Genomic DNA, 13,403 nt, shown 5'->3' with positions numbered 1-13,403 from the left:
CAGCCACCACCAAGCCAGGAAGTAGATCCCATGACCCCACTCAGCTTTGGGCAGGCGCAGGTTCAGGAGCCTTCTGGCTTTCAGGCTGGTTAGCACTTTATTATTATTATTATTATTATTGGTACCAGGGATTGAACTCAGGGGCACTTGACCACTGAGCCACATCCCCAGCCCTATTTCTGAATTTCATTTAGAGACAGGGTCTCACTGAGTTGCTTAGCGCCTCAGCATTGCTGAGGCTGGTTTTGAATTCACAGTCTGCCTGTCTCAACCTCTCGAGCTGCTGGGATCACAGGTGGGCACCACCACGCGTGGCAGGTTGGCACATTTTTGTGATGTGAATGGACAGAAGCTCTTTCCTGGCAGGTGCAAACTTAGGTGAGATGAGGGTACAGTTAACAATCAGCAGACGAGTAGATGAAGAATAAATTGTTTTCTAGATTTGCAGCCTTAGAACCAATGCATCAAGATATGAACTCTAGCCTGGTGTGGTGGTGCACACCTGTGATCCCAACAGCTCTGGTGGCTGAGGCAGGAGGATTGTAAATTGGAGACCAGTCTCTGCAACATGGCAAGGAATCTGTCTCAATTTTTTAAAAATTAAAAAATAATTTTAAAAAAGAACTTCTGAGAGTTGTGCTTTGTTTGCTTCATTCAAGTACCTTTTGTCCTCCGAATGTGTATAATACAAAAAAGGAGTCCAATCAAGCAGGACACATTCTGGGGCAGCATGCCATGCTGCTTGTGTAAAAGGGGACCCACCAGATTGTGGGGGATGAAGGCAGAACACTACCATCAGCCTGAAGAACGCCACCTTTTTCCTGAAGGTGCCATGTGAACTATAGAACATGTTGTGATGTGAACACATAGGTCATGTGATGAAATTACAAAAGAGTAATCTGAGAGCAATTTCAAGATGGATTTAGGGAGGAGAGAGGGGAAGGGGAAAGAACACTACTGAGGTAGTGGGTGCAGACATCCAATTTAACTTCCCTAAGCTAAAAAAATACAGGAAGTGGGGTTTCCAGGATTATAACAATCAAGATGCCTGAAACATGGCCAACAGCCAAAACACCTCAGGTCCCCCTTCCTCTAATTGGGGGAGTGTGGTGACAGTGGATATAAAGCTTAGACTAACAGATATCACTTGGGAAAGAACAGCAAACTTGGCAACTGCATGGATATAAGGAATTGAGAGAGAGAAAGAGACCCCCAAACGAAAAGCTGGCATTTGACCTTTAAAAACCAGCTTTTAGGTTGGCATAGCTCAGTAGTAGAGAGTAAGGCCCAGAGTTCAAATCGCAGAAATAAAACAAGACATAAAACCTCAAAGGAACACTTAGGTAAAGGAGGGAGGGAAGAGGATCAGTTCTGACAGAAAGATGAGTACACTTTATAGACTGAATTCGGACTTTAGAACTAAAAGAATATGAAGCAAGAGTCCCTGGCAGTGGGAAAATAAGGAGTGAATTTGCTTTGACCTTTCCGTTTCCATGTCCCTCATTTTCCCTGGGCCCTTCCAAGGACAGATACCTAGCATTTGTTTGTAAGTTTTTATTGTTGTGCTTTAAAAACCTCCCTCACAAGTTGTAGGCTTCAAGCCCCACCAAAGCAGGACCATCCAGGTTGGAGTGAAAGGCAATTGGCTTGCGATAATAATGGATGATGGGAGATCAAGACTTGGAAGAGGCTTATGACCACCCTCAAAGGAAAAGAAGGGTCCTCAGGGAAGGCCAGAAAAGCAGATGGCAGGACCCTGCAGAGATCAGAGGGAGGAGAGGCAGGGGTGGGTCGCCCAACTTGACCACTTAGTGATATCTTTTTTTTTTTTTTTTTTTTTTGAGACAGGGGTCTGGCTGTTGCCCAGGTTGGCCTAACCTCCCGGCTCAAGTGATCCTCCTGCCCCTGCCTCGCAGCAGCTGGGATCACAGGTGAGCCTCTCTACACAGGGCTAAGGTGACTGATTCAGAGCGCATGCTGGGCGGCCATGTTCCCAGGGCTGGAGGAGTGGGAAGAGGCAGCAGGTGTGGGCCCCCCTCGCAGCCGGGAAAGAAAGGTAGAGGATGCCAACCGTTCCTCACTTGTGGCACCCTGTCAGTCAACTTTTGCCACTCGAGTCAATATTCATTTGGGATTAATATCAGTATAAAACACAGGACTGTCGTTAATCACCTTTTCCGACTCTCGAGCCTTTCCATGATCTTACTAGCATCCGTTTCTTTTTCGGAGTGTACACCTGACCCATGACCAAGAAACGGGCTACTGGTGAGCAGGTTTGGGGTCTAGTTGGTTGGTCGCTTGGTCTACATTACTAGTTCCTCTTTTTCTATCCAAGGAGCATGCGAGGAATTCTGTCCTTTGGGTTCAGGCACCGGGGACCAGGTGGAGAAGGAGGAAGTCCCCAGGCACCTGAGCCTGGAAAAGCCTGGTCGGTTATCTGGGATCACCGAGTCAAAGGTGGCGATGACCTCATCCCCGCAGAGGGCGCCTCCCCACTCGGCAGCTGACTTCCGCCGGCCGATCTGCCCGGTGAGTTTTCTTTGACGACTCGCTTCTCACTGCCTGGCGTCACAAGTCACTGGAGGGGAAAAAAAAAAAAAAAAAGATTAGACTGATTTCTCTGTTTCCCCCCGTGAAGAGCAGGAGGAGCGCTCCCCAGACCGCGTCAGTCCGTTCACCCAGGCATGGAAGAGACTTTTGCTTTCTGCTCTGTTTTTAATAAAACGCGAAGTTTCCTCTGTTACCATCATTGAGATTTAAAACAAACAAACAAATAAACAAAAAAAACCCTACAAACTTACAGGTTGGCAGGCCCCAAGAAGGGGCGGACCGCTGGGGAAGCTCGGGCCCGCCAAAGTTCGGCCACCGGGCTGGGACAGTCCTCCGAGTGCTGCCCAGTGCTCCAGGGAGAAACAGGCTCTGCGGCGCGCGGGGATGCGTGAGTGTGCTGGAGGGTGTGCGTGCTTGCTGAAGTGTGTGCGGTGTGTGCGCGCGCGTGTGCGCAGGGGAGGGTGTCCGGGAGGCTGCGGCAGAGGCTCCTTTGTGGAAGCCGCTTGCCCGCTCCGAAGCCAGCGTGGCGCCTCCCTCGCCCGTTCCACTAGGACACCCGGCTCCACTCCAAGCCGCGCCATCTCCGTCTCCCTCTCCCCGACCTCCCTCCACAGCCCGCATCCGTCTTCGCGTGCCGGGAACAGCTTGCGAGCGCGGCTTCCAAGACCCGAGAGCCCGGGGCAGGTGAAGGCGAGCGCGGTGGCGGCGTCGGCGGCGCCCAGAGGGTGGAGGGGAGCGGGGGAGGCCGCCGAGCAGGAAAGGGCGTGCTGCCCTTCGCGGCCGGCGCGGGGAGCAGCCCGGTCCGCAGCATTGTTACCTGAGGCAGCGGCTCCGCCCCGCCCCGCTCCGCCTCGCCCTGCCCCCTCGCGGTCCTGGGGCGGCGGGGCCTGCAGTGACCCGCGGGAGTCGGCGGCGTCGGGAGACCGCGGCTGCAGGCTGCGGCCGGAGCCGGGCGCGGTGAGTGAGCGCCGAGCCCACCGGCCCAGGGGGCGGGGTGGGGCCGCGGGGACTCGGAGCCGCGACGGGCGGCGGGGGGCGGCGGGGGGCGCGGGACTGCCTTTCTCCAGCCTCCCCGCGAAGGCTGAAGGGGACGGGGGAGGCTCGAGCTCCTTCCGTCCCCGACCCCGGGTGACTTTGGTGGCCACCCGTTCCTGGCCGCAGAGGGCGGCGACCCTTTGCTTGAGGCGTAGACGCGCGGGTCTGGACCTGCAGCGGGAGAACCGGCTCGCCTGCGGGCTGCCTGCGGGTCGGATCCGGGCCGGCCGAGGGAGCTTCCCCACGACTGTAGGGTGTCCCTGCTCGTCGGGGAGAGCGAAGCCCGGCACCCGATGCGCCCGCAGCAGCGAGCGGCCCCTGCGACCGTGGGTGCGGGGTTGGCGGGACCGAGTCCGGCGCCGCGGGCCGAGGAGCGGCGGTTCTGGCTCCGGCTTGCTGGCCCTGGAAGTTCACGTCCCAAGTGGCGCCCCTTGCTTGGGCAAGTGAGAGGAGGAGACCGGTGGGCTGGCGGGTCGCCACCCTCCAGACGCGGGAGGTCGCCAGGTCTGGGACGCGGGCTCCGGGTTTAACCCCCGACCCCCTCCCCGGCTGGAATCGCCAGGAGCCTCCCTTAGGCGTTTTCCTCGCCGGTTCTTCGCCGCTCCCTTTGGGCCGAGCGGAGCGCGACCGCGAGGTTTTTCTCCCCGACCGGGGACCCCGGGAAGAGTACTCGCCAAGGTCCGAGGAGGGGGCGTAGCCCGGAGCGGTGGCCGAGACCGGAAGACCCCTCTTTCTCTTTAAGCCCCCGACACCTCCCCCGTTGACCCCCTCCCCCATCTCTGGGACCTTTGGGCCGCGGCCCCCGCAGAGGGGCGGGCACTCGGGTCCGCGTGGGTGGGGGGCGCCGGGCCAGGCGGAGCGACCCCTCGGCCCGCCCCGACCGGAGGGACCTGGGGAGGAGCGAGCCGGCGGGGCGGCCGTCGCAGTGGCTTCTGCGGGAGGAGGGGAGACGACCGCTCGCGCCCCGGGGAGGCGAGGGTCGAGCCCTTCCCGGCCCCCTGTCCCCGCACTGCCAGCGCGCCCCTCTCCTGGGCTCCGGGGCCCCTGGCAGCGGCGGCAGAGCCCGGGCGGCCCTGGTGGGCGGTTATCAGTGCCGAGACGCGCTCCCGCCAGGCCCAGATAAGGACGTCGCTGGGGCTTGCGAGGCCCGGGACCGCCCACTCGCGTTTCCTCCGCTGCCCCGGAGCCCTGCTCCCCCGGGATCCCGACGAGCGCGGCTAGGTGTCCCCTGCCAACCGGGGGTGTGCAGGGAGGTGACCGAGCCATTGGCATTTTGGTGAGTGATTCGGGCAGGGGAGGGGGCGCCGGGTTGGAGACTGAGGAAGTGGTGAACCTCTCTCCAAGCAAAGACCTAGGAAACGTGTGTCCAGATTGACTTTGAGAAGTCGAGAAGTCGTGTCAATGTTCAAACATCTGTTTGCACAGAAATGACTCCTTGAGTTCGGCCGTCTGTGACCCCCTTTGCTGACCTAAAGTTGTCTTCCTGGAATCAGTAGCTAACGCTTCCTTCCCTCTCTCAAGAGCATCCTTTGGCACTCAAGTGCTCCCCCCCTCCACCTCGGGTTTTGGGACTGTAAGAGAAGAAACTGAAAGTGCACATTCAGAAAAGGCGTTCTTGTGCTCTGGGGTGTTGCTGTCAGGGCAGCTGTGAATGTTTATGTGATGCGAGGGATTACACACGCTGTCTTGGAAATGCCTTCTCTTTATTTCTTTCACTGCTGGCCTGAGTGCTAAATTGGACTTTCTAAGTGGGATCGGCTGTGTGGTTGCTCAGACTGACATTGCCTGCTTAGTAATTAAGAAAGGGTTTGAAAGACATGTCCTGGTGAAGGAGACTTCTTAAGGACGAAGTGCAGTGAGAACAAAAATTCTGCATTTTAGAATTATCTGAACTTTCCCCATCCTTTCTTCTCTCCCAGCTAAAATAGGTGTGCATTGTTCTCACCAAACCTGGCTCTCTCTGCCCAGGTTCATCTTCAGAAGCATGTGGGCCAGTCCTTCCTGCCCCCACATCATCTGTGACACAGGAGTGGAGGAGAAAGATTTTTCTGGCACTGGTTTTCCTTTTGATTATTGTTGGCCAAGGGGGTGAGTGTCAAGCTGAACAACAGTGCTGGCCTGACCCTCTTTCAGGAAAGGCACAGTGAGAGGAAGCCTCCATACTCTACTTTCTTCTCTCCTGCTCACTCCCTTCAAGAGAATGGAACCTCAGGATGTTTCTTAAGGACAGAGCAGTGCAGGCTTGTGCTAAAAAGCAGTTATGAGGCCACGGAGAGCTTCTCTGAAGACCCCTAGCAACATTCTCATTCTAAGCCTTTGCTTGCTGATTAAATGCTTCTGATTAAATGCATGATCATAGTATTGCCTTATTGAAATTTTACATGGTTAAAAGATGCTCAGCTGAACTACAGCCCTCCACCCCTGGAGCATCCATCACTTAAGCCCACCTCTGTTGGGTCATGGTTAGCATTCTATAGGACTTGAAAGCAAGTTATCAGCTTCAGAGCCTAATCATGACAGCTCTGCATTTGACTCAGGGCAGAGTCTTTGTCAGCATCAGCAACCATCCTCCCTGCTGCTGAGGTCCCCATACTGTAGGTGAGATGTTAAATACTAGCCTGTCTCTGCCTATCCTAGGGAGATTGATGGGATACTTGGCATGTCCCAGAGAGAACCAGGTCTAATCCCATTGTCCCTACTGGCAGTTGCAAGATGTGAGAAACAGGTGGCGAGTGTCATCTGTCAGGGCTGTGGCTTCACCTGCATTTTCCAGGTGTACCTGAGAGTGTACACTGCATCTGTATTGTTCTTTGTGTATCCTTTCTCCTAACTCATGTGACTGCAAAAAGAGAATTCTGTCTGCACTCTCTTTGCCTACCACCTCTTTGACATTGGAAATACTGCCTGAGGGGAAAGCATTATTGAAGTTAACGGGTAGTAAAAGCATTAGCATCAAAAGCGTTAGCATCAGAGCTGATCATTACTGGTGAACTGATTCATGAGAAGCTGTTGGGGGGCTAGGACCCTTGTGTGTTACTCTGGGAAAAAATTAACCAGACAACTTATCAGAAACAATGTGATACATCTTCCTTTAACTTTTAAAAACAGCATTCTTTCCAGAGATGGGGCAGTAGTGTGAAGGGTGACAACTCTTAGCTAACAACATTTTTTTTTTTAATTTGGTACTTCCTCTGTGCAAAACACAATACTCAAAAGATGTGCACCTTTTTGCACTTTGGTGTTAAAAGTGATGTTGTACAAACTTTGAGTGTATAGTGTTTCTCACTATCAGTATTTCTACATTTGCATGGGGGAGGTGTTAATGACATATGTGTACAGCACTGAATGACTTATTACTTTCTAGGTTGGAGATTTTTTTAACTTGTCACCTGGGGCTGGAACCTAGGGCCTGAAGGGTGCTAGGCAAGCACTCTACTACTGAATTGCTCCACAGCTATTACCATTCTTAGAGGAATAATATATAAATATGTCAGCATATCTGGAATTGGAGGTGAACTGGAGGATTTGCAGTTTTTCTATACATGAAATATTTTATGTACAGAAGTATTTTAAAATGCATAAGGATAAACTGCCAAAATTACCTGTGCAGTCTTGAAAAAAGAAGAGTTCAAATATAACTATAAACTGTAATTGACAATGAGTCATTGCTTTAGGGATGCCAGCTATGAAAACAGCCTAGTTATGCTCCTAATGATAATTATGAAAACTCCTTCTAAAAGCCAGTTGCTTCTCAAGTGAACTGTAAGTCAACTTGGATACATACTTTTCTTATTTAGAAGTTATCCAGGGCTGATAGCTGCATTATACTGTGAATGTACTTAATGCCACCAAATTTTATTAAAATGACTAAAATAGCTTTTTTAGAGTATCCTATGAATAGTTGGAAATCACATTTCCTACTTACATTATAAGAAATTTTCAAAACTTAAATTTTGAGGGGCCCTGGGGGTAGCTTGTGTTAGAGCCCATACTCAGCATACCTGAGTTCAATTCCCAGCATCCTTAAATACTCAAATGTTTCATAAAAATATTTGTTCTTGTAATGAAGAAATAATTTAATATGCAATCACTAAGTATTGAAAAAGAACAAATCTCATAAACCACAAACTTTGATAGACGAAAATGGGAATATTAAAAATATATTTTTTAGCAGCCAGAGATAACTTGGCATTTTATCTGTAAACCCCAAACTTATTTCAAAGCCAATGGAATGCCTGTGAAAATAAAGGAAAATCATATATACATATGAGCAGCTTGTGATTGTTTTTAATAATAGCTGGCTGTGTGCCAGGCATCTTGGTAAGAACTGTGCATGTAGTAGCTCATTTCTTATACAAGCCAGTGAAACAGGTACATCCTCATTTTGTAGATAAAAGTGCTAAAATGTAGGTTAAGTAACCTATCTCTGCTCTGGTTGAGTATGTAGGAAGTAGCAGACCTGGGTTCTAGAGTCTCCTCTCTCACTTCCAAGCCAATCCTGACATATATGTGGCTGTACGTAAAACATCTCTTTGATTAGTGTTATCACACAGTTTACCCCCGGGTAATCCAGCATTGTTTGACTAACTTGTGTTCATCAAGTCTGGGCTCCAACAACCGATGCTATAAAAGGATAATTGCACCCAGGAGCCCTGTGTGTAAGTTTGGCCCTTTGTGATCTGGAGGAGGCAGTCCCTTTCTCACACTCCCCATAGTTGGGGTGCTCTCTTGACACCTTGCACTTATTCCCTTCACCCACCCCCTACTCCATCACGCGCATCCTTGTATCAGAAGAACCGTAGTTGTTTTGACCCAGTTTCCGGTCAATAGCAACCCCAGAGCAAACATTTAAAGGTCCATAAGAACCCAGTAGAGTGAGTTATGTGGATAAGGGACACACATTTGGCAGATGGGATATGGACAGTATGCCCTTGTGTGTATCTCTTCTTTGCTAGTGTCATGAAGCAGAACAGGTAGATGACACATTCTAATGGTTTCCACAGAGTGGCTTAACAAATGCAAGATGACAGCGTTGAAGGGGATGCTAGAGGTCATTTGACATATCCCCCTGATTTCACAAACAAGAACACTGAACTCTGGCCAGGTGGAGGGACCTGTCTGGTAATGTAAGCAGTCAGGCTTGCTTTAGACCCAGAATGTGCAATGCTCACGCCTGGCCTTCTTTTCTCTATCTGAGGGAAGGCCACATCACCCAGTGGAGCAGGAACATAGTGACCCTGACTCCGGGGAAATGAGCTAGGCCATTATTTCATCATCACCAACTGCCCCACCTGTTGTGTTCAAGGTGGAAGATGCCTTTTGGCCACTGATTGGTAGGAGACAGGTCCAGACTGGAAAAAGGCAGGGTCACTGCACACCTAATGCTTCAGCAATTTGGGCAGTTTCCCTAGGGGTTGGGTATCCATTGCCCAAAAGAGAATGAACTAGTTGGTGAACAAGTAGTGATTCACAGAGCAAGCAGTACTTGCTGAACCTATAGGAGGCTCTCAATAAACATACGCTGTATTGATTAATGGAAGGTTTCCAAATTGGACTCACTGATGCTACTTTGGCAGTGTTTCCTGGTTCAATTTGGTTCACATTCAGAGAAGTATTAGTTCCTCTTAATGCCCCTTGGGATATCTTCCTTGACGTGAATGCCCACCCATGTAGGAGGACTGGTTCTGGCCTCTGCGGGGGATAACTGGTATGAAAGCATTTGCCAGCGCAGATTTTAAACTTGCTTTATCTTGGCAGGTTTGGAAGATGACACGCCGCACACTTGCCTCTTTTCCTGGCCGCCAACTTGCTGGCAAAAAAGCATGACACAAGGTTGATGTTTGTGTCTGCTTCTCCAAGGTCAAGGAATTATCTCCTTAGAAGGCAACAGTACTATGCATGTTATGAATTGTGTCTCCCTGGCCAGTGATAAGGAAAATGGGAATATTGCCACGGCAGCTGGATTCATGATTGGGCAGGAGTCATCCCCAGCATCTCCTCCACCTCCTCCTCCACCCCCTCCGCCTCCACCATGTCTGTACTCAGGGGAAGGACTTTCCCCCTCACCGACTCCTCCCCCACCGCCTCCGCTCCCTGGGGGCCCTCCTGGCCCCCCTCCCCCTCCAGGACCACCCCCCACTTCTCACATGAATGGCTACAGTTCCCTGGGTAAGAAGAGGATGAGAAGCTTTTTTTGGAAAACCATTCCAGAGGAGCAAGTTCGTGGCAAGACCAACATCTGGACCTTGGCCGCCAGGCAGCAGCACCACTACCAGATTGATGCCAGGACGATCGAGGAGCTCTTTGGGCAGCAGGAAGACACCACCAAGTCTTGCCTCCCCAGGAGAGGAGGACCTTTAAATTCATCCTTCAGGGACGCTCGGGAAGAGGTAAGAATGGGAGGGGGAAGTCCTCCACATGCCCAGTTGGTTTGCATTCAAGATATGATTCCTGCGTGTTTCAGACAGTTGCCAAATGTCACTAAGAAGTAAGAGAAGGCAAGGGGATGTGGCCTGGAGATGATGGAGAGAGCCTCATATGAGGACTCAGAGCCAGTAGTGGAAAAGTATTGAGAGCGTGCATGCTGCGTCCTCCCAGACATCCCTGGGGACTGTGACCTCATGCAGAGAGCATGCTAGTTAGGGGCCTTGGTCTCTGGCCTCTGAGCACTGCCCTGTCTCTAGCACATCTGGGATGGTTTCCTGGGTGGAGAAGTTCTGCCGGAGTCCAGGATTGTTAGTCTTCATTGAAACAAAAAAAATGGGCTCCTGAACTTGGTTATCTGGGATGAACTGGATCAAGAGCCTTTTGTTAAATGACATCAACTGCTAGCATTTTACCCTGATTTTCCTCTGCAGTTTCCCTCAACACGTGGTTTGGGATGGCCATTATTCCTCAAATATCGGAATTAAATTCTGACCATTGTGGAAGAGAGATTTCCAGAGAGCCAAAGCATAAAGCTCTTTTTGGGTAGATTTTGTAAAAAAGTGTATTTCCAGTTCACACTCAATGCCTTACTTTGAGAGGAAATAAAAGCTATTAAATTATAAGATATTAACTCACCGCCATTCAGTATAGAAACTCAACCAAAAATTATATTTGTCAGTACTCTCAGTTTAGAAACAAGAAAGCCAATCCCTTTCTTTGCTAGGAGAAATTAGAAAGTCAGAGATTAAAAGGAAAGAAGGCTTTGAAGGAAGGAAGGAGCGAGTAGAGGGAGAGGGAGAAAAGGAAAGAGGGGAGAGAGAGGCAACATAACATAAATCCTTCATTGTTTAATCTGTTGTAAAGGAGCAGAGAAAAATAGGTCAGCGATGGAGGTGACTAGATAAGAGAGTGGGCAGGGCCCCATGAAGCATTCCCTCTATGCATTATTGAATTCTTGAGCCAACACTATTGGCCTCTTTTCTCTTTCTGGCTCAGGAGCATAACTCCTCCTTTTGGCTCACTGGGGGGCCCTGAAAGCTGGTTGCATGATCCCCTGTTGAGGTCTCCAAGAGTTGGTTTATTATGGAAGGCTGGGAACGCTGGGATTAGGAGCTTTAGGTGTAAAATAAACTGGAGAAGGAACTCATCAGGAGAACCCCGGTGCCAGCAGTGCTTCCTGCCTCTTCCTCTTATGCAAAGTCCCTTTATTTGTTAAAGTATCCTTTCAGCATTGAAAGGAGCAAGAAGTCACTTCCTTAGTACCCTGGCCTTTGCCCCAGCCCCAACAGAGGTTCTTTATTGTAAGTGGTCCTGGCTGTCCTTGCTGAGATCCACGATCATGAAGTAGCCACTGGAGGGCTGCGTGTGGAGATGGGATGTGTCTCAGTTAAGAGCCTGGACGCCAGGGTTTAGCGCCAGGTCCCTGGGGAGGAGCCACCCCAGGGCAGCTGGCCCTTTGTGGACTGCAGCATTTCAAGGCCCTCCAGGGAGGGGAACGTGCTGCTTTATGTTTGTGAATTGAAGAGAGATTGAGAACCGCTGAGAGGGGGAGGAAAGAGACACAGGTGTGGATCCTTCCCCAGCTGTGGCAGGAGCAGAATCGGCCATTTCCAGGCCAGATCCTAAAATTCAGGCAAAAACATTTTTCTCTTTGCTTACCTCCACACCTGGACCCTGTGTACGTTTTTACTTTTCTTTTTTTTTAAGCCCCATTTCTTTCTTGACCTTCTGTTTTTAAAAATGGTTTTATAAATAGTTTAATTTTAATTTAATTTTATTTATCTATTTTGGTGGTCCTGCAGTTCAAACCCAGGGCCTTCCTTACACATGCTAGGCAAGTGCCCTGCCGCTGAGCTACAGCACCAGCCCTAAAATATTTTTAATTGCAAAACACATCCAAGCTTTGCCGCCTTAACCATTGTAAGCCTATAGTTAAGTGGCCTTAAGGACATCCACACTATTGTGTGTCCCTCACCATCATCCGTCTCCGGTGTTATTTCAACTTGCAAAGCTGAAACTCTGACCTGTCAGACAGCAGCTTCCCAGGTCCGCCTTGCGCTCCCTCTTGGCAACTCCACTCCGCTGTCTCTGAGTTTGACTCCCCTCAGGACCTCATTTAGTGTCATCTTTTTGTAATTGCCTTCTTTCACTTAGCACGATGTCCTCAAGTTTCATCCATGTTGTCACATTTTTCAGAATTTTAAGGCCAAATAACATTTCATTGTACGCCTGTACCTTTCTTGATCCATTCATCCATTGGCGGGTAATTGGGTTGCTTCTGCCTTGTGTGAATAACACTGAAGTACATACAGGTATGTGATCTGTATTTTTTTTTTTTTTTTTTTTGGTTGGGGGATTGAACCCAGGGGTGCTTAACCAGGCTGAGCCACATCCTCAGCCCTTTAAAAAATATATATTTTATTAGAGACAGGGTCTCGCTGAGTTGCTTAGGGCCTTGCTAGATTGCTGAGACTGACTTAGAACTCATGATCCTCCTGCCTGAGCCACCTGAGCTGCTGGGACTACAGGCGTGTGCCACTGCACCCAGCAAGATCTGTACTTGCAACACTTGTTGGTCTTACTCTGAGCGGCAGCAGACCATAAAGGAAAATTAAATCAGCATGACTGAGTATCACAAGATAATCTTAACTCCTCAGCTCTTTAGTGTGCAGGTATAAGTAGTTTAGATTGACCTATTTAAGTTCATGCTAGGTAACATTGGCACTTGAAGGATATCCAGCATGATTTTCTATTTTTCGTGTTTTCTCCAATACAGCCAGAAGTATTAGAGATACTTTTTACAGTGAAAGAACAGGATGCATGTTATTTTTCTCATTAGATTTTCTTCTAGAGAAGTTATAACTCAACAGAGTTGTAATCTGACATCAGATCAGCAATAAACCTTCCAACTCACCCTGCAGTGAGTGGAGTCCAGGGTCAAAAGTAACAGTCCTCACCCTCCGTCCGGGCAAACAGGAGAACATTGAACAGCATGTTCAGCAGAGGACGGGTCCCGAGCTTAGGATCAAGGCATCAACACGTTTCAACACAGGCCGTAATTCTCGAGGTTCAGACGTGCAGAGGATCAGATTATGTCCCCTCGCAGGGTAATGACCTCCCACAGAAACAGCTGACATTATGCAATTGGCTTATACTTTAAAGGGTTTCTAAAGCATTACAAATAAGTTCCATTCCATCCCAGAAGGAGATTTTGCTGGAAGACAGGGAAGATTTGGGTGTGGGAATGGCTGAACATAGAACTACACATACAGTAGCAAATTAGAACATTTAATAGGGGGAAGAAGGTTATGAAATAGTTCCATCCTTGTATCTTTGTTACCTAAAAATTAACCTGAGACCGATTACAGATGTGATGGTACAATGGTAATTAA

General features: G+C 49.7%; 2 protein-coding genes across 5 annotated transcripts in view; one reads left to right on the top strand and one right to left on the bottom strand.

Moving 5' to 3' along the window:
• Positions 1-254: 254 nt before the first annotated feature.
• Positions 255-4,857, bottom strand: LOC124102726 (collagen alpha-1(I) chain-like). The gene is made up of 3 exons (XM_046459161.2): positions 4,124-4,857; positions 2,802-3,987; positions 255-2,578 (listed from the first exon to the last, which is right to left on the bottom strand). Exons 1-3 carry the CDS (start codon positions 4,855-4,857, stop codon positions 2,576-2,578), a joined length of 1,923 nt encoding a protein of 640 aa, XP_046315117.1. The 3' UTR covers positions 255-2,575.
• Positions 3,031-13,403, top strand: part of Fhdc1 (FH2 domain containing 1) — a 38,839-nt gene continuing 28,466 nt past the window's right edge. Inside the window, exons 1-2 of one of the 4 annotated variants that reach the window (XM_046458862.2) lie at positions 3,031-3,234; positions 9,343-9,974. In XM_046458862.2, coding sequence (XP_046314818.1) covers positions 9,480-9,974 — 495 coding nt within the window. In that variant the 5' untranslated portion in view covers positions 3,031-3,234; positions 9,343-9,479. Of the gene's footprint in view, positions 3,235-3,408; positions 3,508-4,527; positions 4,862-9,342; positions 9,975-13,403 lie in introns of those variants that run through there. The other 3 variants (XM_046458859.2, XM_058583905.1, XM_046458861.2) reach the window with 3 other exon arrangements.

This window comes from Marmota monax, unplaced genomic scaffold (assembly GCF_021218885.2).
Source record: "Marmota monax isolate L192 unplaced genomic scaffold, Marmota_monax_Labrador192_F-V1.1 WCK01_AAM20220418_F8-fsc00002, whole genome shotgun sequence".
Taxonomy (NCBI): Eukaryota; Metazoa; Chordata; class Mammalia; order Rodentia; family Sciuridae; genus Marmota; species Marmota monax.
Note: the sequence above shows the minus strand (reverse complement) of the source record. Positions and strands in the feature narration are given on the sequence as shown.

Coding starts and splice junctions, on each gene's coding strand:
- LOC124102726 (XM_046459161.2), bottom strand. CDS start 4,857: ATGCCAATGGCTCGGTCACCTCCCTGCACACCCCCGGTTGGCAGGGGA. Junction 3,988..4,123: donor CGATTCCAGCCGGGGAGGGG/GTCGGGGGTTAA, acceptor GTGAACTTCCAG/GGCCAGCAAGCCGGAGCCAG.